Consider the following 26,080-nt stretch of genomic DNA (forward strand, 5'->3'; position numbering starts at 1 on the left):
ATGAACTGGATAACACTAACTGCTCTGCTGTTTGTATTCATTTCCAGATCCATCTATTAATTATATATGTTAACTAAGTTTAAGATTCAAGTTACTTGTTAATAATTAGCTAAAAATGAAACTTAGATTTAGTATCATAATTAATACAAACTAATTTCATGAGACAGAATATAATAATCCACTGAATAACAAACTAAAATAAGCATACAAAATTCCAACAAATTTGCTAAGTTGAAACTTTGTCTAACCGATTGTAGGTTCACAACTTTGTCTAACCGATTGTAGGTTCACTTGGGTGGTTTGCTCCAAGTTTGTTTCTGTTCCTCAAGACTTCCAACAACTGCCGATTGTTGTCTGTCGGCTAGCCGAGCCACAAAATGATCATAGCATGCAATTGAATCCACATTTTCCAAAATTCTAACCATTTTTCCCATATTAGCATCAGTAATAATTGTCTGCCCATCTTCAGATTCTAATCCCATTGCCATTCCTACAACAGACTTCTCTATAAATTTGAGACCGGTCGCCAGCCATTACTACTGCACCTAATATTTCACCTAAAAACATGCCCTGCAGAATAACATAAACAAATGCCAATTATTTATTGTATACAAACTAGTGTAACCAACCAATGAATGGATGTCAACTTACCACATGTTGATATCTGTGTTTCTTTTGTTGCAGCTTGTATAGACGAGACAGTAATCGTTTAGCTAGAAAAGCTTCGGGCGTCTTCTTGTTGATACGAAGCCTTCCTAGAATCACGGGGAATTCACTGAGCTTACGCTGGACACTCAATGGGATAAGTGTGATGTTAAGATCAGATTCGAAAACTGTTTTCGCAGCCAAACCCCACGCCCAAACCCCAACCCTAAACTAACTAAGCATTTCCGAAATGAAGCAATCCCTAAACTAAACTTCAGTAATCTAGGCATATTGCAGTAATCATTAATCTCTAAACTAAACTAAATGATTAGAACGAGAAAGGAGAACTAACCTCAGGTCTCTGAATGATTCGAACGAGAACGAGAAACGAAGAACGTCCGGCTGGTGCTTGGAGATCGTCCGGCTGTGGCTTGGCGATCGTCGGGATGCTCGGCAGGAAGAAAGGGACCGGAAGAATGGTCGGGATGCTCGAGAAAGCCAACGGTCGCCGCGGCTTCAGGGGAAGAGGAAAACGGGAAGAAAGAAAGGAAATGGGGGAAAGGAAGGAAAAGAAAAAGAAAAAAAAAATATGTAAAAAGGTTATTAAGGGTAAAATTGGAAAAAATTTAAAAAAAAGGTTAAAAATCAAAAAATTTATTATGGAGGTTAAATATCAAAATTAACTTCTTTTTAGGGTTATATTATCAAATTTCCCGATGATATTTAGTTATTTACACTTCATAAATTCGTACCATTACCAAATTAAAGTTTTAATTTTCCAATCAATAATTCATGTGCGATTTTGATTCAGTTTATTTAATCATTAAGTTTTGGTATTTTTATTCAGCTTATACCGCTCAATTTATTTATTTTTTATATTTATTATATTATTTAATAATTAATATTATATATATAATGTTATATATTTATTAATTTAATTTTAAATATTAATACATTATTTAAATTAAAAAATAATATATATTTGAAAATAAATTATATTGATATATTAGTTTTTATAAATTTTTGTTAACATATAATTTTAAATATTAATAAATGACTTAAATTAAAGAATAATTTATATTAAAATAAATAATATGAATAAAAAAAATAATTTATTACTATTATATATATTTTTCACCTTTCAACACTCCCTCTCTAACCCAATCTTTCATTTTCAGGCTCTTTCACCTTTTCGTATAATCATTCATTTCCGTCATGTTTGATTATCTCAATTGTAATATGTACTTTTAAATAATTAATTAGGGTTAGTTTAATTTCTAAGACTATAATTATAAATAAAAAAATCATAGCATATTTATATTTTATATATTGTTTAATTATTTTATATATTAAGAAACATATATTATAAATAATAAATAAAAATATATTTAAATGTAATTTTTTTTTATTATAATAATTTTATATAAATATATAAAATTATTATAAATATATGAAAAAAATGAGAGAGAATGAATAAAATGATTAAAAAAAGATTAAATAAATGAGAGAGAATAAATAAAATAATTAAAAATGAATGAAATAGATAAAAGAGAATGAATAAAAAATATTTATAAATAATGAAAGAAAAAAAAACTGAGATTATAATCTTAAACAATAATGAGTTTAAACACAAAAATATGTTTGATTATAATTGGTTGAGTGAGTTTATTAAGCAAAGTTACTGTAGCAATTTATTAAACAAACGCTCATACACGCCGAATCAAAGGATTATGTGTAAAAAAAAAACAAATATTCCCACCTGTAATATTAACCGGTTCTTTATTTTTATTATATAAATACTTTCTATATATAAATTCATAATATTATATATATATATATATATATATATATATATATATAATTATGTTAAAAATATACCAATAATAGTTGAGTTTTTGTTGGATTAATGATTTTTTAAATAATTTATGATTAAATTTTAAAATATACAATATTTTAAGTAAAAAGACTTAAATATTATTAATATATAATAATAAAATATTTTTAAAAATAATAATAATTTGTTTGGAGAACATTATTGCTGTTTTGGATATTCAATTCAATTATATATATATATATATATTTAAATTACATAAATCATTTTAAAAAGTATTATATATAACTAGATAAAATTTATAAAATTTAAAAAAAATCTTAAAACATTTAAATTTATTAAGTAAAATAATATATATATATATATATTAAAAATTAAAATAATATATAAAAATTTATTAAAGTTTTTGAAAATAATATATTTTAATTATTTATTTTTAAATTTAAATAAATTAGAATGTATTATTTAAAGATAATAAATTATATTAAACATAAATAATTTTACACCCATATACATATTAACAATATATTTTTAGATTATAAATAAATATAGTATTTAAACTATTACTATTTTCAATTAGATTCTTACAGATTTATTGTGAGTTAAAAAACCATTATGTATGACAATTATATTTTTCACACTAAAAAAGAGTTAAAGTTAGTTCATATAATATAATAATTTTTTCATCTATGGTTCTTTTTATGTCATTTTGAAAATACTTTTTTTTATAGCTCGAAACGCGGGTAATTTCATAAATGGTTTTATCGATTGAAAATAAAACTAGTTTGCTTGGTTGACTAACATAAATTGAAAATTTGACAATATATTATTCAATTCGTTAACGAAATGAACTCCAGTCGTGAAGGTACAATTAATATAAATATTTTTCAACATATTATTTATACAGTTAATTAACCTATATAGTTTCAAATTTAATATATATATAGAAAACAATTTCAATAAAATAGTTCATAATTGAAGCCATTATGATCGTCTTTAATGTTATTAGTTTTAAGTTCTAACAGTGTAAAAGGATATTTGTCCAAACCAATGTTTTATAACTTATAATATAAAATATTTATTTATAATCGATAAAGGTTTGGACCATAGAGTCACCACTTAAATTTTTTAGAAAAATTAGAAAAATAATTTACGTAATTAAACGCATTTTATATGATTTATTTCAGTTCGGGACTTTATTACCCTCAGAAAATTTTCCGTCAGTTAGAATGTCGATGGACTCCACTTTATATTTTTGACCAATTTTATAATTTTATTGTTTAGCAATTTTAAATTTTAGATGATTTAAACAATAATTATTAAAAATATTGAAATTTCATCGTTAAAATCATGAAGATATAACCGATTGTGTACCTTGTTGGTGGAAAATTTCTTGTTTCTTTATTTTCTTTCCTTTCTCCTGTTTTTCTTTCTTCGGTTTCCTCTTCTCCTCTCCTCCTTTTATTCTCTTTTTTCTTCCATCTATTCTTTCATTCCTTCTTTAATTGACTTCTTCGTTCTTTATTTTTATTATTATATTAATTATTATACAACCTCGTCACATAATAAATTATGGAGATAGTTATTTTCCGAGAATAACAATTAACTCCCCGACCGATTCCACCGGCTTTCCAAAACGTATCACAGAAAATATAATAATAACTTTATAAATGATATGATTCAGACGACCACAGTCATTGAAAATTCAACGACTTCTCTCAAACTAGATAATTCATTAAAAGTTCGAGACTTCTCTCCAACTATATAATTTATTAAAAAATAATTAGGATAAATTATTTGTAAAATAAATTGATTAGCCAAAATGTTTTGATTCTCTCATAAAATTAAATCTAAGAATCATGTGACTCGTGAATTATTTTAAATTTTTAAGACGATGCATAATGGAGCGCAATTGGCGGGTGGAAATAAAGATAAAAGAGACCATCACAATCATCAATATATTTTCAAATTATAAAGTGAGCTCTATCTACCTATACTTTTGATATTTAATTGTTCATATCAAATGATAAGATTTTGGATCATAATAGAAAAATGTAAATTTCATTCATGATTTGAATAACTTTCATGTAAGACATAATTACATTTTGATCTTTGTTGGAAAAATTTATAGGTGTCTAAAATTCCTAATAAGATCTTTTTTTTTTATTGGAGTATCATTTACAGTATTTTATTCATGATCTGAATAACTTTTATTCAGGACATTGTTATACTTGCTTCAATAAAGTTAGCCCGATTGATCTTTGTTGGGAAATTTGTGGAAGTCTAAGATGCGTAATTAATTTTTTTTTGGTTGAAGTGTTATTCACGGTAAAATTCTCACTAACGATAGATATTTAAGAAAATACATGATTATTGCGAGTCGTTATCGTATTACAAACATGCTGAAACAACTTTTCATCTACTTTTACATTGTCACGTTTTTGTAAGTATATGAAATCTTTTGTGGAATTTTACCGGAATACAATGGGTTATATCGAAGATCGTCAGTGATTTGGGATGCATGAATTGAGACGACTAATTTTATAGTGGACTATTTAATTGCTTTGGGATGCATGAATTGAGACGACTAATTTTATAGTGGACTATTTAATTGCAAAGAAATGAGATTACATTTAACCACCAAAAATAGACTGTTAAAGATTATTCATAATCTCATGATGAGGTTAGAGATTGATTTGTAAAACCTGTGAATTCATATAGAGATCTTATTCATTTTTTTAAAAAATTTCAAGTCAATTAATTATTTTATTCTATTTTAATTTGTACTTAACTTTTTATTTTTATTTTTATGTTATACATAAACATTTTTTTATTAAATGGATTGTTTTCAAAATAAAAAAATATATATTTTTAAATTATAAAGTGAAGTACTCATACTTTTGATATTTATTCCTCATATAAAATTATAAGATTTTTGGATCATTAAGAATTATAATGTGAACTCCACTTACCTATATTTTGATATTTAATTCCTCATGTCAAGTCATAAGATTTTTAGATCATCAAGAATAATAAAAAAATTGTATATTTTCAAATTATAAAGTGAAGTCTACTTACCTATAAGACATTTGGTTCATTAAGAATTATAAAGTGAACTCCACTTATCTATATTTAAACTTATCATATGATTTTGGATCATCAACAATAATAAAAAAATGTTAATTTTCAATCATAAGACATTTGCATCATTAAGAATTATAAAGTTAACTCCACTCACCTATACTTACACTTATCATATGATTTTGAATCAACAAGAATATTAAAAAATGTATATTTTTAAATTATAAAGTTGAACTCCACCGATCTATACTTTTGACAATTAATTACCTATGTCATTGAGTACTAATTTTGAGTTGGTGTCTCGTGGTGAACTTTAATTAAAGCATATTATATGGAGTTATATCTCCTCTACCTTTTCATGATTATACCACTACAACCAAATTATACTGAAATCGGCTATGCATAAAGGACATTTTCCCAAAAAAAAAGTGTTGTAGCAAAATCGATTTAGATTATGGCGACGCTTATTTATGCGTCGGTAAAATTTATTTAAGTGTCGCCAAATACTTTAACTTTTGAGATTTTTTTCTTTCTAAATTCAACCATTCAATCATTTTTTTAATCATTAAATACTCAATTAATCAGCTAAAATATTAATATATTTCTTTATTTATTTTTATAAAATTTAAATACAAAAATATCATAATAATTTAATTAATTAGAAACTCAAATAACTTACACTTTCATCTATTAACACTTTTAATAAAAACCCTCACACAACCAACATCAAACAAACTCTAAGGGCATATTTCATAATAGTTTGATTACAATTTATTTATTTATTTATTTGGAAATGATTGTTGGTTGTTTGCACTTTTATTCCTTATTCTTTAAGGCTCAATTGCTATTTGGGACTCAAAATATTTGAATTTTCATATATATATATATAGTAATTTAACTATCACAATTTTAGTAATTTAATGTTTTTTCACAAACGAATAAACATATGTCTTATTACTTTAACATATTATTGTTTTTTTAATTAAAAAAAATACGTTCAAAATATTTCTAAATATCATTTTAATTAAAAACATTAAAAATTAGTTAGAAAAAATGATGCATTAAAATAAGACTACAGACTTTTTATATTTGTGAAAAGTCTCAAATTTCTAAAATTTTAATAGTTCTAAGTGTCGTACACAATTCAAAGTTTGAGTTTTAAATATCAATTCAGCATATTTTAATATCTTGATATGCGTGTTGTTTATATTTTAGTGGTAACAAGAAATGAATATTCCCAGACTCCTTGAGATCCTGAGTTCGAACCCGTCAGACGGTATATTTTGTGTATAGTTAAATAGTTAAATGTGTTTGCAGCTAAATGCTTAACCCGTAATTTTATTTTTTTATATTTGCTTTTATAAATATTTATTGTTAGTTTTTCTAGTATGTTTGCATATATGTATATATATGTGGACCACATAAATGCTTTTCTGAAAGCATTGCAGCAAAATCGATTTAGGTTATGGTGACGCTTATTTATGCACAGGTAGACCTTTAATTTTCGAAAATTTTGTCTTTCTAAATTCAACAATTTAAACATTTTTTTCTTAATCATTAAATACCCAATTAATCAGCCAAAATATTAATATATTTTTATAAAATTTAAATACAAAAATATTATAATAATTTAACCAATTAAAAACTCAAATAACTTACATTTTCATCTATTAACACTTTTAGTAAAATCAATTAAAAACCCTCACACAGCCAACATAAAACAAACTCTAAGGGAAGATTTCATAATAGTTTGATTATAATTTATTTATTTATTTGGAAATGATTGTTTGTTGTTTACAATTTTATTCCTTATTCTTTAAGGATCAATTGCTATTTGAGACTCAAACTTTGATCTTTTTATGCTATGGGGTTCGATATTTGAATTTTCACATATAGGAGTCTAACTATCACAATTTAAGTAATTTAAGGTTTTTTCACAAACGAATAAAAATCTTATTATTTTAACATACTGTATTGTCCTTTTCTTAATTAACAAAAAAATACATTCAAAACGTCTTTAAATATCATTTCATTTAAAAACATGACAAAGTAATTAAAAAAATAATGTATTAATATAAGATTACAGGCATTTTGTGTATATATGAAAAACCTCAAATTTCTAAAATTTTAATAGTTCGAGTCTCATACACAATTCAAAGTTTGAGTTTTAAGATTAGGGATAGATTTTGAAATGGTCTTAAAACTCTATAGTGATTTTGCTTGCCAATTCATTCTAATTCAAAACTACATCTATTTTCTACTATGTACCCAAAAGGCAATCATTTCCTAAATTAATTTCCATTTTACAGTCCATTATATATATACATGTGCATGAATTCTACTTCACTTTACCCTCTCATATTTGAATTCGATCACCTCCCTCCTATGTACAAAAAAAATGAAATCAATGAATAACAAATATGATAATATTCCTCACCAAACACATGCATACACATAAGCTTTCAAGTGCAAGATCCAAGTTCTATCATTTTCCTAAAATTGAACTTGTACCAAGTTAAAGAAGAAACTTAGACCATATGCTAGATGTCGGGGCTAAATATGATTAAAGACCTTCGCAGGGGAGGCTCCGATGAGACGATGGTAACCGGTACTCGATAGTGAAAGAGAAAATGACAAGGTTGGAAAAATACACGGTAATTGAAATTTAAACATTCTCCTAATTGTAAATGAAAAGCTGCTTATTATATATGGAGATGAATGAATGGTGTGATAGTTGGGGGAGAAATTTAAACATTTCAATCTCACCTTCTCCATTGGAGAACTCATTTCAATCTCACCTTCTCCATTGGAGAACTGATAAGCTTCGATGTGAGTAATTTTTATATCATAATGATGTGATTATTATGTTAATGAATTTGTTAGGATTTGTATCTCCCAAATCCGATCTGCTTGAAAACAATCTGTAAAAACACAAGAAAGAAGAACACAAGAACACACAGATTTATAGTGGTTCACTCAAATTGAGCTACATCCACTTTAGTCACCACCAGATTTACTATGAAGAAGAAGAAGAAATTCTCTCTAAAATTCTGTCTCCACAATGTAAACCCTTAATAATCACATATTTATAGGGTAAACATTCAGGTAATAAACCTAAATAACTTTGGTCAGGCCCAAGCCCAAAACCAAAAAAAGAAAACTCAATAAACTCTAATTAACAATGTAGAGTTTATTATAAGTGTAGGCTCCATAACTCAACAATCTCCCACTTGGAGACTAACTTCATCATCTCTCGATCGGTAGTGGCTTTCCATTCGGTGTCTTAACGAAGAAGACCAACTGAAGTTGCACACAACTTCAGTTTCTCATTTGTCACAACTTTCGTCAACATATCAGCTGGATTCTCACTCCCGGGAATCTTCTCAAGAGCTAATACTCCATCTTCTAAAGCTGACCGGATGAAATGATAACGAACCTGTATATGCTTCGTCCTGCCATGATAAACAGGATTCTTTTCCAAATGAATGGAAATCTGACTGTCGCATCGCAACACACTTCCCTCGTAGTCTTGACCCAATTCTCGCAAAAAGGGTTGTAACCACATCATTTCCTTAGCAGCTTCTGTCACAGCAACATACTCTGCCTCACAACTAGAAAGAGCAACAATCTTCTGTAATTTTGAAACCCAACTGATTGCAGTACCTCCCAGAGTATAAATGTACCCTGTTGTACTCTTCCTACTATCAACATCACCACCATTGTCAGCATCAACATATCCTTCCAAACCCATATTAGACTTTCGAAAACACAAAGCGAGACCCATACTTCCTCTTAAGTATCATAGTATCCACTTTACTACTTCCCAATGTTGTCTACCCGGATTGCTCATGAATCTGCTAACAACTCCCACTGCATGTGCTATGTCTGGTCTTGTGCAAACCATCGCATACATAATACAACCAATGACAGAGGCATACAGAACAGTTGCCATGTAATTTTTCTCCTCCTCTGTTGAAGGCGACTGATCTTTAGATAGTCTGAAGTGACTAGCTAAGCGGGTAGTAACTGTTTTTGCATCATACAAGTTGAACCTGCTAAGAACTTTCTTCATATATTCTTCTTGTGAAAGCTTGAGAACTTCTTCATCCCTGAAAATTCTCATCCCAAGGATTTGTTTAGCAGCACCCAAATCCTTCATTGCAAACTTTTCAGACAACTCTTTCTTGAGCTTGTTAATCTCATACAAGCTTGCTCCAGCAATCAACATGTCATCAACGTTAAGAAGAAGAATAATATACGATTTATCAAACCTCTTGATATAGCAGCAATGATCAGCTTTACACCTCAAAAAATTGTTACTTTTCATAAAGCTATCAAACTTCTTGTACCATTGCCTTGGAGCCTGTTTCAAACCATACAGACTCTTCTGAAGCTTACACACAAGCTCATCTTTTCTTTTGATTTCAAATCCTTCTGGTTGCCGCATATAAATCTCTTCATCTAAATCACCATGAAGAAAAGAAGTTTTTACATCCATTTGTTGAAGATGAAGGTCTTCTTTCACAACCAAACTCAAAATAGTTCTGATTGTCATCAATTTAACTACTGGAGAGAAGATTTCATTGTAGTCAATACCTCCTTTATGTTGAAATCCTTTCACAACCAACTTTGCCTTGTACCTCATGGTTTTATCATGTTCTTCTTTAATCCTGAAGATCCATTTATTGTGAAGTGCTTTCTTTCCCTTTGGTAGCCCAGTGAGCTCCCAAGTCTATTCAACATCAAAGAATCCATCTCATCTTTCATAGCAGACTCCCACTTAATCGATTCATCAGATTGTATTGCTTCCTCATAACATTCAGGTTCACCTCTATCTGTCAACAAGATATAGTTCAGAGATGGAGACCACCTCTCAACTGGTTTTCGATTCCTTAATGATCTTCTCAACTGTATAACCGGTGTTTGCTGATTTACCTCTGGGGCCACGTTCTCAACGATTTCATCTTCAACAACACATTGTTCTTCTTCGACAACCAGTATATATATTTAGCTGAAAATTCTCTCAAATCGACTGTACCAGTCTCTTCCAACTTGGAATCACCATCTGATGTCTTCCCAACACAATCTTTGTAGAGAACCTGTTCATTGAAGATAACATTTCTACTACGAATGATCTTCCGATTTTGATTATCCAAGAAACGATAACCAAACTCGATATCACCATAACCAATGAAAAAACATTTATTAGACTTTGGATCAAGCTTCCTCCTATCACATTCATTAATATGAACATATGATAAACAACCAAACACTTTCAAATAAGAAAGGTTTACCTTTTTATTGCTTGGTTCTTCAGGAATTCTGAATTCAAGAGGAACAGAGGGTCCCCTATTTATCAAATAGGCAACAGTATTAATAGCTTCTGCCCAGAAAGTTTTAGGCAGCCCTGCATGCAATCTCATGCTTCTAGCACGCTCGTTCAGTGTTCGATTCATTCGTTCAACTACTTCATTCTTTTGAGGCGTTCGGGGAACAGTCTTCACCATACTGATCACATTAACAACACAATACTCTTTGAAATCTGAATTGATATATTCACCTCCGTTGTCGGATCTCAAACACTTAACTTTCTGATTTGTTTCATTTTCAACCAAAGCCTTCCATTTCTTGAAAATAACAAATACTTCAGACTTGTGCTTCATAAAATATACCCATACCTTTCTTGTCGAATCATCTATAAATGTCACGTAGTATTGTGATCCGCCAATAGAAGAAACAAGTGCAGGTCCCACACATCAGTGTTTACCAACTCTAGCCTTTCTTTCTTGAGCTCCTTCCCAATTTTTAAGAAACTCACCCATTTCTGTTTTCCAAGAATGCAGGTTTCACATAACTGATGTTCAACAGACTTCAGTTCTGGAATCTGCCCATTCTTCAAAAGAATTTTCATCCCTTTTTCGCTCATATGGCACAACCTGCAATGCCACAGCTCACTGTTCTTGGACTCATCAACTACAGCAGCAACTGATTCTCTGCAAGTTGAAGTCGTGTATAACGTTCCAGTTTTGTGACCACGAGCAACAACTATTGCTCCTTTAGTCACCTTCCACACACCATTTCCACAACTGAAATTGTGACCTTCTTCATCAAGCTGTGTAATAGAGATCAAATTGCGCATTAAACCTAGAATGCGTCTCACCTTATTAATCTTCCAAACAGAACCATTTTCCATCTTTAATTTGATGTCCCCCATGCCAACAATATCTAGTGGCTCACCATCTGCGAGATAAACTTTCCCACAGTTTCCAGCGACATAATTCTCCATTAATTCTTTGTGGGCAGTGGTGTGGAAAGACGCTCCTGAGTCCAAAACCCATGAATCTATCGGGTTATCAACAGACAAAAGTAACGCATCAGTGACAGATTTTGTAACAACGTTGGCTGCATCATTTTTATCATCACCATTTTTCTTCGGTGCTTTGCAGTTCCTCTTTAAATGACCTTGTTTACCACAAATCCAGCACTCAAATGTCCGCCCAGAGTTGGACTGACTCCTCCTGCTCCTTGACATAGATCTGCTTTTACCTCGGTTGAAATTTCTATCATTACCTATTCCCCTGTTTTCCACATTCAGAGCAGAACCTTTGAATGTTTCACCAGAATCAATTTTACGAACCTCTTCAGCAAGAATATGATCTCTAACTTCAACAAATTTCAGTTTAGCATTTCCAACTGAATTATTAATTGCTGCCCTCATAGGTTCCCAACTATTTGGTAAAGATGCTAACAAAATTAGGGCACTAACTTCATCCCCCAAATCAATCTCAACAGATAGCAATTGATTCACAATTGTATTGAATCATTCAAATGAGTAGTGACAGAAGTACCATCAACCATTCTTAAGTAAAAGAGTCTTTTCATTAAGTGTACCTTGTTGTTAGCAGATGGTTTCTCATACATATCAGAAAGAGCTTTCATCAGACCCATGGTGGTCTTTTCCTTTGCTACATTGTGAGCAACTGTCTTGACTAGCGTCAATCGGACAACTCCCAAAACCTGTCTATCAAGGAGTTTCCATTCAGCTTCATCCATCTTCTCTGGTTTCTCACTCAAAGGAACATGAAGCTTCTTTCCATAGAGATAATCTTCAATCAGTATTCTCTATAAGGCATAATCTGTCCCATCAAATCTTCTAATCCCATGTCCTATACTATTCTCACTTGCCATTGTTTCCAATGCTCAGATCTAGCCTAGCTGCTCTGATACCCGTTGTTAGGATTTGTATCTCCCAAATCCGACCTGCTTGAAAACAATCTGTAAAAACACAAGAAAGAAGAACACAAGAATACACAGATTTATAGTGGTTCATTCAAATTGAGCTACATCCACTTCAGCCACCACCATATTTACTATGAAGAAGAAGAAAAAGGAATACAAAGTTTTTGCCTCACACTTTATCTCTCTAGAATTCTGTCTCCACAATGTAAACCCTTAATAATCACATATTTATAGGGTAAACATTCAGGTAATAAACCTAAATAACTTTGGTCAGGCCCAAGCCCAAAACCAAAAAAAGAAAACCCAATAAACTCTAATTAACAATGTAGAGTTTATTATAAGTGTAGGCTCCATAACTCAAAAGAATTTGGTAAATATAATTACTTTTATTCCTCGGTGACTTCTTTGCCGACGCTTCTAAGCGGCATATTTCTTTTCTAAGGGTATCATGCTTTCCATGGATACTATTTTTTTTAAAAGATAAGACATTGTGAAAGAATAAATACTAAAATTAAAAAAGTAATAGTTATCCCAATTAATGTTTATGCCATGTATTAAATCCTAAGTGAAGACCAATAAGTAGAAGATGTCGAAAACACAACTTGAAATGATGTGTCATTCTTGAGGATGACAATGAGACTTAGGGTGTGTTTGATAACTCTGGAATTGGAATTGAAATTGGAATTGGAGGGTCCAATTCCAATTCTTATGTTTGTTAGACACTTTAATATTAAGAATTGGAATTGGAATTAGAATTCCAATGGAATTCAATATAGTGTAATTTGATAGTTCTCAATTCCAATCTTTTTAGGTCGGAATTATAATTCCAAATTAACACATTTTTCTTGTTTTTGACATTTTTAACACGTTTTTCACACATTAAACACGATTAACAAGTTTTAAACACGTTTAATACGTTTTTCACACGTTTAACATATTTTCATATTTTGGCACGTTTAACACGTTTTTGGCACGTTTAACACATTTTTGACACATTTAACACGTTTTTCACGTTCTTGACACGTTTAACACGTTTTTGACACGTTTAACATGATTTTCACGTTTTTACATGTTTTTGACACATTTAACACGTTTTTAGCACGTTTAACACGTTTTTTTACACATTTAACATGTTTTTCACGTCCTTAATACGTTCAAAACGTTTTTGAAATATTTAACACGTTTTTCACGTCCTTGACACGTTTAACACATCCTTGACACGTTAAACACGTTTTGACACGCTTAACATGATTTTAACGTTTAACACGTTTTTCACATTTTGGCACTTTTAACAAGTTTTTCACATGTTTGGAACGTTTAACACGTTTTCATGTTTTTTACATTTTGACACATTTTGGCACGTTTTTGACACATTTTCATGTTTGTTACATTTTGACATATTTTGGCATTTTTTGGCACGTTTAACAAGTTTTTCATATAATTAACATGTTTTTGATACGTTTATCACGTTTCACGTTTTTGACAAATATAACACGTTTTTTTTACGTTTTTGACACATTTAATATATTTGTTTATGTTTTTGACACATTTAACACATTTTTTTACGTTTTTGACACATTTACCTCATTTTGACACATTTTCACGTTTTTGACAATTAAACACGTTTTTTTTACGTTTTTGACACGTTTTCATGTTTTTGAAACCTTTAACACATTTTTTTTACAATTTTGACACGTTTACCTCATTTTTGACACGTTTAACACGTTTTTCACGCTTTGACACGTTTAACAAGTTTTTCACATGTTTGGAACGTTTAACACGTTTTTGACAAGTTTTCTTGTTTTTAACACGTTTAACACGTTGTTGACACATTTCACATGTTTTTTTATGTTTTTGAAAAGTTTGACACATTTTTAACACATTTTAAACACGTTTAACACATTTTTCACGTTTTGGCACGTTTAACAAGTTTTTCACTTATTTGGCACGTTTAACACATTTTTGATATGGTTAACATGTTTCTACGTTTTTGATACGTTTAACATATTTTAAACTTATCAAAACATGTGAAAATATGTTAAACGTATTAAGGATGTCAAAAACGTGTTAAATGTGCCAAAAACGTGTGAAAATGTGAAAAACATGCCAAAACGTGCCAAAAACATGAAAAACATGTTAAAACGTGTGAAAACGTGTGAAAACGTGAAAACGTGTTAAACGTGTTAAAAATGTGTAAAACGTGTGAAAAACGTGTTAGACATGCCAAACATGTGTTTAACGTGCCAAAAACATGAAAAACATTTTAACGTGTGAAAAATGTGTTAAATGTGAAAAATGTGTTAAACGTGAAAAACATGTTAAATGTGCCAAAACGTGTTAAACGTGTCAAAATGTGTAAAACATGTTAGACATGCCAAAAACGTGAAAAACATGTTAAATGTGTTAAAAACGTATTAAACATGTTAAAAACGTGCCAAAAACGTTAAAAACATGTTAAACTTGTTATAATGTGTGAAAAACATGTTAAACTTGTTATAATGTGTGAAAAACATGTTAAACTTGTTAAAACGTGACATATGTGTGAAAAACTTGAAAAACGTGTGGAAAACGTGTTAAACTTGTTAAAACGTGTGAAAAACATGAAAAACGTGTAAAAACCGTGAAAACGTGTAAAATGTGAAAAACATGTTAGAATGTGTGAAAAACTTGAAAACGTGTGGAAAATGTGAAAAACTTGTTAAAACGTGGAAAAACTGTGAAAACGAGTAAAAAATATGAAAAACATGTTAAAACGTGTGAAAATGTGTGAAAAACGTGTTAGACATGCCAAAAATGTGTTTAACGTGCCAAAAACATGAAAAACATGTTTAACGTGTGAAAAACGTGTTAAACGTGAAAAACGTGTGAAAAACGTGTTAAATGTGCTAAAACGTGTTAAACGTGTCAAAAATGTGTAAAATGTGTTAGACATGTCAAAAACGTGTTAAATGTGTGAAAACGTGAAAAATATGTTAAACGTGTGAAAAAAGTTTTAAACATGTTAAAACGTGCCAAAAACGTGAAAACCGTGTTAAACTTGTTAAAACATGTGAAAAACATGTTAAACGTATTAAAAATGTCAAAAACGTGTTATGCATACCAAAAACATGAAAAAACATGTTAAACGTGTGAAAATGTGTTTTAAGTGTGAAAATGTGTTAAACATGTCAAAAACGTGTTTAAACGTGCCAAAAACGTGTAAAAATGTGTTAAACATGTCCAAAACGTGTTAAACATGTCAAAAACGTATTAAACGTGCCAAAAACGTGAAAACATATTTAAAAAGTCAATATTTTGAACCGATATTTTATTTTACAAACATAAGAATTAGAATTGAATTACAATTCTATTATTTCCCAAACATAGGAATTAGAATTGAATTATAATTTTATAATTTATTCAAACATATGAATTGAATTGTAATTTAATGTCAATTCTCATGAAATTGGAATTAGAATTCTAATTCTAATTCTAATTCCCCTCATCAAACACACCTTATTATTATTTAGTTCGACAAAAGAGACCCGCTTTAAAAAAGTATTATTCGGGATGGCCCTTGCAACATGATAGCACTAAGATTTTATTCATATTATTGTTATGATAAGTCTCGGATTTCAAATGTTTTATACATTGTCATTTATTTTTCTATGATAGTGCTGTTGTTCACATTGTGGCTGCTTTGAATTTTGAAGAAAACTCATAAATAAATAAGTTTTTTTTTCCATTATTACAAAAGTTCCTTAACGTTTTTTCTATATGTGTAATTAAATTTAGTTGATTTACTTTAAACACAATATAAATATTTCTAGTATTTGTTTCCCCAAATAAATAAATATGTAAGTAGTTATAAATTATTATTTTAATTAAAAATTTGAGACTTTTTATTCATTAATCTCCTTTGAGATTGGGATTCGTCATTTAACAATTGTAGAATAATGTATTTTTTTATTGACTGTGTGATCTCAAACTTTATGATTATAATAAGCAAGTGGCTTGTGGACCCAAAGAAAATTAGATTGCAATGTATAAGAATTTGAAATCCGGGACACATGATAATTTTTTTAAAATTTAGGCGATGTGACTTCACTCTTTTTAACAGCAGAGAAAATTGGGATATTATGACATGCTTTTATTGCTGTAATTTAAGCGTCGCCTATATATTTCCGACGCTTATATGCGCCGGTAAAATCAATTGTTAGCGTTGGAAAACGTATATTTTTGCTGCAGTGAACTGTAAGTTCGCATGATTTTGCCTAATGCTATATGAATTGATTCTCACATATCAATAGTTCTTTGTTCCATAATTTATGATGTTCAAATATTTAATTTATAAATTTATGTAAATTATCAAATTATTTAAAGATAATACATTATATTAAACATAAATAATCCAGTTATTATAAAAGGTTATATTTCAATAATTTATTAACTTTATTAATAATCATTCTTATCCAAGTGATTGAAGTTTGTTTGATTTTATTTGAATAAATATGATTTTTTTTTACAAATTTACAAATATTAAAAAGATATTTTTAGATTATAAATAAATTTGAGACTCTTATTTGGATTAAATGTTTATTTTTCCTAATAATGTGAAAACATATTTGTCTAAATCAATGTTTTCTATAACTTTTATAAATATTTATGTATAGTTTTCCTACTATGCAACCACATGCATGTGGAACAAACTTAAAATTAAAGTAGTTTTGAAATCAAAGTAATAATAATAATATAATATATATTTTGAAATCAGAGACAATGAGATGATATTTAATTATTTACACGTCATAAATTCACCTTTATCATTCCATTATGAAATTAAAGTTTTAATTTTCCAGCCAATAATTTATGTGTCAAAAAACAAATATTCCCACTGTCCCCACCTATATTAGGGCAATAATATTTGCAATAATATTTGCAATAATATTTGCAATCTTTTCTTCTTCTACACCGTTCTTTTTTAAACCATTATCCTTTCATATTTCCATTATCAATAAAGGTATGACTTTTCCGGAAACGGCCAATAATTATCAATAAAGAGATTACAATTAGTTAGATGAATTTAAAAAAATAAATGGACAATAAAGAATACTAGAAAGATTCTAGTGCGGTAAGAATAAATTTAGGCTGAATACAGAGGCCATCATTCAGACATTTAAAAAAATAAACAAACACAATATCTATATAATGAGAAAAATGAGCATAATTTTATACTCGAATTCAGAGGCCTTCATTCAAACATTTCTTCGACGAACTCATTATTCTTGATCACGGCGTCTCATTTTATTGTAAAATCTTATCCTTCAACTTCACCGCCTTTTATGTATTGTCATTCGATTTCACTATTGCACGAAATTATTGAACTAAATCAAAAATGAATTTTTTTAACAGAAAAAAATTTTAACACAGAAATTTATTAATTGATTAGAGGCTCAAAAACTCTTTATGATACACCATAACATTCTCAAATTCATAAAAGAAGCTTATATATTATAAAGAAGAAAGATGGTGCCTTATATTAATGCTTGAGAGTAAGAGAAGAAAATAAGGAATAGATTGCAGAATCAATTTCAAGTTGTCATTGTTATTGCTTCTTATCAACCCACGGTGAGGAGTAGCGACTCTCTTAGTATGGTAAGATGAGCATAAATCTAGACTCTCTATTGTTGTTGTTCTATTACAAAATTTTAGGAATTTCACCACTTTCTTCATCAACTGTATGCAGGACCGGTCCTGGGTAAACCGGCCCGACACGTCCTCGGCTAGGGTAGCCATTTATTTCAAGTAGTTAGTCAAATCTATTGTATTTTTAAATTGAAAAGGATTATAATTTTGTGGTTTAAGATAAAAAAAAATAGAGTTTTTATTTGAGTATGGGTTCAAACCTCACCGAAAACCAATATTTTTTTATCAAAATTTTAAACTATAGCTAGGGCAACTAAAAATATCGATTTTTTTTCTACCGGGGGCTGGGTAGTCCAAAACTCGGGACCAGCCCTAACTGTATGTAACATTTTATCAAAGTTAGTAATAAGCTTCAACTAGGTCGATACTAATATATTGACAAAAAAAATCTTCAAAATATTATCACAATAATTTCCTAGTTATATTACTCTAATAAAATATTAAAAAATAATTTCGTTTTGTGTTAATTTTATTTTTCTTAAATAAAGATTATACAAAAAAAAAATTATATAATAACTATTTATATTTTTAGAATTTATATATAAAATAATAATACTATAAAATAGATAAATGTTCGTATTCTAGACAAGTATCATGTTATATTACTACATTAATAAATATAAAACTTTATAAGATATAATCAATATAAAAAATTATTGCTTTAAGAAATAAACAAACTGAAAAATTCTAATAGTATATTTAGTTATATTAATATTTCTTCATAATGAAATGAAAATTATTTATTTATTTATTTATTTATTTACATGTCACAAGAGATCTAATTAATTAAGTAATTAAACCAGAGGAATAATGATTGGGTTAACTAAGAGCCAACTTATATTCACATTATTTCACACTATACAAAATAATTAATTATCTTTTTTCAATAATACTTTCCCTTCTTTATTTTTTAAATTAAAATATTTTCATTTATTTACATAAAATTGAATGTCATGGATGCTTCTAACTTATTCTCTCTTTTAATAGAATTAGTATCTTAGACTGGATTGACTCGTTATAGAATTTGTTTTTGCGGAAAATTATATATTTAATAAAAAATTCCTTAAGATATACATACTCTATCCATTGAATTCAAGCGTTTTTATACTCATTTTAACATCATAAAATAAATAAATAATGACCAAATTTGAAAACGTTCAGATCCGAAGTTTGATTTGTGTCTTTAAAAACAAAATTAAATTTATTTAAAAATAATTTGTTTCAATATCTTATTGAAATATTGATTTAAATAAAATAATATTTTGAAATATATTTTAATTAAATATATATTAACCAATTTAATAATATTTATATGTTTAAATTCATTAATAGTATAATGATTACATGATTATTGCAGGTTCATATTTTAATCAAAGTTGTGTAAGGATTTTAAGTAAAAAATAATCTAATTATCAGTCCAGCCCAAAGATGATAAGATATAAATTTTCCAGAATAGACTTCGTATTGTTATAATAATAGTTCTGCAAAGTAAATATATCGGTTGACTGCGATCACAGAATGTCCTATGTTTTTTTTAGTCAAATGTAATACCAAAACATAATCGGGATAAAAACCCATCGATTCAATTCAACTGAGCTCGCCTAGAAAAAAAAGACAATTAATAGAAACTTAAATTTTTTTTATATATATAATGAAAATTATTACTCCATCTTTGTTTGATCTTGATTTTAATAAGGATTTTGTGAAAAAGAAATATTTAATAACAAAATAAGTTTATTGGATTTATAATTATTTTAATTATTAAAATATTTTTTTATATTTAAAATTTAATAAAAATAAAATAAAAGTATTTAATTGATAAAATTAGTGATTTGATAATTAAGATGATATTAATGTGATAAAACAAATTTTATTTTTTTGAAAACTGAATAAATTTTCAAAATAAACCCAATAAACCACATCAAACAAGCTCTTTTAGTTGAACTTAGTTTAGCTGTATTATTTTCAAAAAAAAATTAACCTGATAACAAAAATATATCATTTATATCACTGCTAGTGTGTTTTTAATATTTGTGTTCGTTAACTTAAACAATTAACATTTATATCGTATTATATTGATTTTATTTTTAAATAAGAATGTCTCTGAAATTCAATTATAAAGTTAATCGATGATATATAATTTGGTGGTTTCTTATCTACATTTACATTTTGATTCCAAAATAAAAAACAAAAGTGTTTTCAAATCTGTTTTTTTAGCTTCAAATTGAACATTTTTATTTTTTATTACTGCATCTCATCACTCCTCTATTTGCAATCTCAAATCCATTTTTATGTTTGTAATAGTCAAGAAGAAAGCTTGGAAGCTAGATGAATTTAAAGAATTTGACATTAGAAGATATTTGAGAATTATAAACCTTGAATGACACTAGTATTCTACCGCGGTCGCCCACTTTTAGTTGATCGAACCGATTGGGTTATGACCGATAACACTTACACCAATCTCCTCCAACAATCATCACCATTTCGATTGCTTAGCTAAAACATCCTACGTCTTATAGTCCAAATATCACCCAAATAAAGAGCATTATATCAGTTCAATTAACATATGCAATCAAATTATATCTACCTGAATGTCTAAAGTCGTCTAAAAATGATCACAATCCGATTATAGGCTTGGAAATATAAATGAACCCAAAAACCCTTTAGAAAGTCTTAACCGTTCATGTTCAAAATTTTTACTGATTCCAAACTAGATAACCAAATATTTTTAGTTCTAAGAGTTTAATGACTATCAGTCATAATCATGTCCAAATAACAACTCATTTACATCCTTAACAAAACAAATATTCTAACTCAATAAGCTGTAAACATATTCTGATCAACAGATAGATCTAGGTAGGCATCAAATCAATGCGCACGAAATTGAAAGAAATTATCAAATCCTTTTATAAGTGTTTTTAAGAAACATTTGTGTCTTTACGTGTTTTTGTTTCAAACTACAATATATTTACTATTCATTCAACAAAACACATTTTATATATATTTATGTCTTTGATGTCTTTGTTGTATTTTAATATTTACAAACTAGGTTTAATTTTATTTTTTTATACAATTTTTTTTTATAATAATCTTGTTTATATAATTTTTTTATATATATATTTATATAATTTATTTATATATATTCAATTATTTTTTTCTTATATATTTGTTTGTATGTATCCTAAATTTATAATAATCAACAAAAATTTTAGAAAAAAATTAAAAAATACATTAAAATAAAATACAAAGTAGGAAATAACATTACAAACTGCAAATTAAAAATAAAAGATATTTTATTACTAAACTAATACTAAAAAATAAAAATTACAATTTCCTTCAATAAAACACAATTAATAGTCTGGTAAATTAACACTACTTCGACTTCCAACATTATTAAAATATTGTGAAAATGAATAGGATGTGAATTTATTTGGTTGATCTTGATTTTTTATTATTTATTTTCTTTATAAAGATGTGTGTGCCTGTTTAGCTTCAACCTGAATCGTTAAGATCTTTTATAGAACTTCAATCTCTCAATAAAATTGTGTTTTCTTCCTTAATCTCTTTGAAAATAATTCTTGTTTTGATCATATCCAAATGATATTTCATCTATTCGTTTGTCTTTTTAATTTCTTCTAGAAGATCTTTATTTTTTTCACATATTGTTTATGAACGATGATCATCATTTTTTCTTAATTGATCATATGTGGGAAAAAATGAATATTCTTTTGAGTTTGGATATGAGTTTTTGGGTTGAAGATGAACTACTATTTGATGTGACGTTTATTTTGAGTTTGAGAATGAGTTTGTGGGTTGGAGATGATCTAAATAATACTATACAAACTTATATTTATAAAATTAATTATATTAATTTATTTGAATAAATAATAATTTTTTAATTTTTAAATATAAATTTATTTTTTTAGTTTAAAATAATATGAAATTGTAAAATTGAAATTATTTATAAACTCGTAAAATCTTATAATTGTAAATTCAAAATCGTAAGAGTTTACTTATTTAAGAGTTTATTAAAAGTTTGTTTTTTTACATAATATTTCATTTTTAGAATAGTGGGTATTTAAAAGTATAAAAAAATAAAAATAAATAGTTTAACTGTTTTTTTAAACTATTTTAGTAGACAATCAGATTTTATTGATCAGATATGCTAAACAATTTGTATATTTGAATTTGTAAAAATCATGTTTAAAAAAAAATCAAGTTTTCTTTTAAGTTTCAAAATCATTCATCAATTGACATTGTAATGCCAGAACATTACCATTTGCTCAAAATAGTCCGATTAACATCTGAAAATATATCGGATTCTCTATAAATTATAACGCAACGTCTAAAAAGTCGTCTAAAAATAATCTTTTAAGTTCAAAAGTATAAAACATCCAAAATCATTTAAGATCTTAACATTTTAAATAATATATTTATATGTAAAAAAAATTAGTTATAAAAGTTGAACGGCCTTCAATCATAAATCAAGTCTGCCAATAACAGGCTAACAGCCCATATTTATATCCTTTACAAAGCAGCAAGAATAGACATTTAGGGATAAACAGATAGATAGATATGTATGAAATAAAAAAAATAAAAAAAAAGTAAAAATAAAATTGAAATACAAATAAAGGTGCAAATTAGAAAATGGGATGAAATACATTTTGTACAAAACACTTGTTTAGATGAAATACATTCTGCAGTAGCGCCTTTTCCAATTCAATATCTACTCTGAATTTCTTACGACCAAGTCTGGTTCGAAGGGAACGTAGGAGTGCCTTAAAATCGTCCGCTTCTTCTTCTGAAGACACCAACTTAGGACAATCTTGGATAGTCAATCTCTGTAGTGAATTGAGGTTTCCAAATTCCTCAACTGATATCATCAACTCCGGACAGTCAACTATTTCCAATTTCGTGAGAGAGTTGATGAGACCTCTTGTTCTTTCTGTTTGTCCAGCTTGAAAATGATGATCATGATGAGTCTCTTCTTCCATTATCATTCCCTCGTCAAACAAACGCCTTAAATTCTCGCAGTTCTCAAGAGACAGAGATTGGAAAGTTGAGCGTACTCCTCCTAATTGTGCTTCATTATTGTCCGCAAATATTGACAATGGAAATAAAACACTTCTTTCATTCAATCCATAAAGATAGAGATGAGTGAGAGTACTAAGATTTGAGATGCTATATAACAACTCATCTGAACATTCATCGTAAACACTTACATATTTGAGTGATTTGAGATGCGGTACTAGCAAGGCCCCTAACTTTGGGCAATAAGATATCCTCAGCGAGCATAGATCTAGGAATGCTCCGGTACTAGGAATAGTAGTAGGAGACACCAATTCCCTCAAATTCATCATGAAAGAAACAGTTAATCTCTCTAACAAAGGGAATAGTACAGAAGGAGATGACTTTCCCACCCATTTAGGGGATTCACACCTTTGTAAACGTTCATTTTCAATGTCTTCAACCTCGCAGTTGAAACCTCTAGAGCATCACCTATTTTCTCATGTCCATCAGCATCAGCATTAAAACCCCAATCTAACTCCAACGTAGTGATACTCGACCATTTAGCTATATTTATCCCTCTTGCAATAGATGCATCACTAACTCTTCCAAGGTTCTTGCAATAAATGCATCACTAACTCTTCCAAGGTTCTTAATTGTCAATGATCCGCCGATATCCAATTCTTTTATTTCATCTAGTTGACCGTATCTATCCTTCTTGCCTATCACAAACAAGCTTAGCGTCTTGAGATGTTTCATTTGCCCCATTCCTCTATGCATATATTTTATTCCATCACAATCCTCCAAATAAAGATGCCTCAGGTTAACAAGGTTCCTCATATTTCTAGGCAAACTCTCAAGCATAGAACAAGAATTGAGTTTCAGAGTCTGTAAGTTGAAGAGTTCGCAAATATTGTCATGCAATGTTGTTATCTTACTCTTGGAAATGTCCAAGTATCTGAGATGTTTTAGACGACTCACATAACTCAAATCTTGATTGTGCACATACCATCTTACTTCAAGGACACGTAAAGGCAGAAGTTCCTTCAAGACATTCAAAATCTCCCTAGCGACAATTCCATCATAATCTCCGCAGTTGACGACCATTATTGAATGCGATCCTCTAATTTCCTTAAGAGAACAAAAATATGGTTCGTTGAACTTATCAATTGTTACATGACGATGGATTTCTCGTTCTAAACCATCACTTGAGCTATTAGCCTTCATCGTATAACATTCCTCTTTCATAACCGATTGGGCAAGATCGTGCATCATACACATTGTAGAATATTTAATCAAATAAATATTCACCATATCACATAATTTTTACAAAAAAAAATCATAATGTTTCAAGCATCTTTGACCGAAGTCGCTTAAACATTTATTTTTGGTTGCACGTTTGCATCCCGTAATATCGGCACGTTTGCCACATTATTCTCAAATCAAACAAGATTTTTCTTGTAATTATTTGATTTCAAAATTATCAAATTAAGTAAGTCTTAATGATGCAATTGAACAATGTATATCAAATATATAATATTAAACCAAAATTAATATATCCATATATATGATATTATATATTATTGCTTCTTTCATTTTAGTCACCACAATGACAAAACAACTAATTAATATGTATAGTCAATAACATATAAATGTAATCAGATAAATAATATGTCATATATATTATTAAACAAATATATATACAACGTCATTTATCATTAAAAATACTGTTTAAAAAATACATGATAATTAATTAGAATATTAATTATTACACTTAATTAGAATGTTGATCATTTATCTTTAATTAAAAATAAAACTAATTAATTATATTCATGTCATCAATTATTCGTTTCTTAATTAATTAGATGACCTTCAACATTCTATAACAAATCTTTGTCCATCAAAGAACACATGATTTGTGATAAATTTCAAAATTATCTATTAAAATAAATCTTAATTTATATATATATATATATATATATATATATATAAATTTCTAGATAATCATACTTATTATGAATAACATGAATCATCATATTATTAGCTAATATGCATGATTTATATTAATAATCAATTAACACATAATCAAATTAAATATAACTACAAATATATTTCATATCTTAATTGAAGCACTTACATTGCCATCTTTTGAACAATAATTGACGTGAAGCGAGTATGCACTCTCAAAATAAATTTGGGTAAATTGTTCTCGCCGAGACAATTTTTGTAAAGACAATTTTGACTAACATAGTCGTGTCTCTTTAATTGCTTTGACTAACATAGTCGTGTCTCTTTAAATGCAAAATTAGAATAAGTTCTAACACAAACAACTTATTTAATCTCATTATACATATGACCATCATTTTATGTCATTATTAATCACATAATTTATATATAAGAAATTAAAATGTTTCAAAATATAAGTGATAAATTCATTTTAGCAAATTAAAGTTCTACATAAGAAATCGTTAAGTGCCCCATTTTATTTCATAATTTCTATATAAGAAATTAGAATGATTCTAACATCCATGGTTAAAATCTTTTTGACAGATCAAATTTCTATATAAGACATTATTATGGGCACTGATTCAT

At 28.1% G+C, this 26,080-nt stretch overlaps 1 protein-coding gene across 1 annotated transcript; it reads right to left on the minus strand.

The window, feature by feature from the left end:
• Positions 1–73: 73 nt before the first annotated feature.
• LOC124942936 (putative disease resistance RPP13-like protein 1) lies at positions 74–24,769 on the minus strand. The gene is made up of 5 exons (XM_047483507.1): positions 24,093–24,769; positions 23,176–23,968; positions 998–1,159; positions 652–876; positions 74–570 (listed from the first exon to the last, which is right to left on the minus strand). The coding sequence occupies exons 1-5, from the start codon at positions 24,767–24,769 to the stop codon at positions 466–468; spliced, it is 1,962 nt and encodes a 653-aa protein (XP_047339463.1). The 3' UTR covers positions 74–465.
• Positions 24,770–26,080: the final 1,311 nt, after the last annotated feature.

The sequence above is a fragment of the Impatiens glandulifera genome, chromosome 6 (assembly GCF_907164915.1).
Source record: "Impatiens glandulifera chromosome 6, dImpGla2.1, whole genome shotgun sequence".
NCBI classification, from domain to species: domain Eukaryota; kingdom Viridiplantae; phylum Streptophyta; class Magnoliopsida; order Ericales; family Balsaminaceae; genus Impatiens; species Impatiens glandulifera.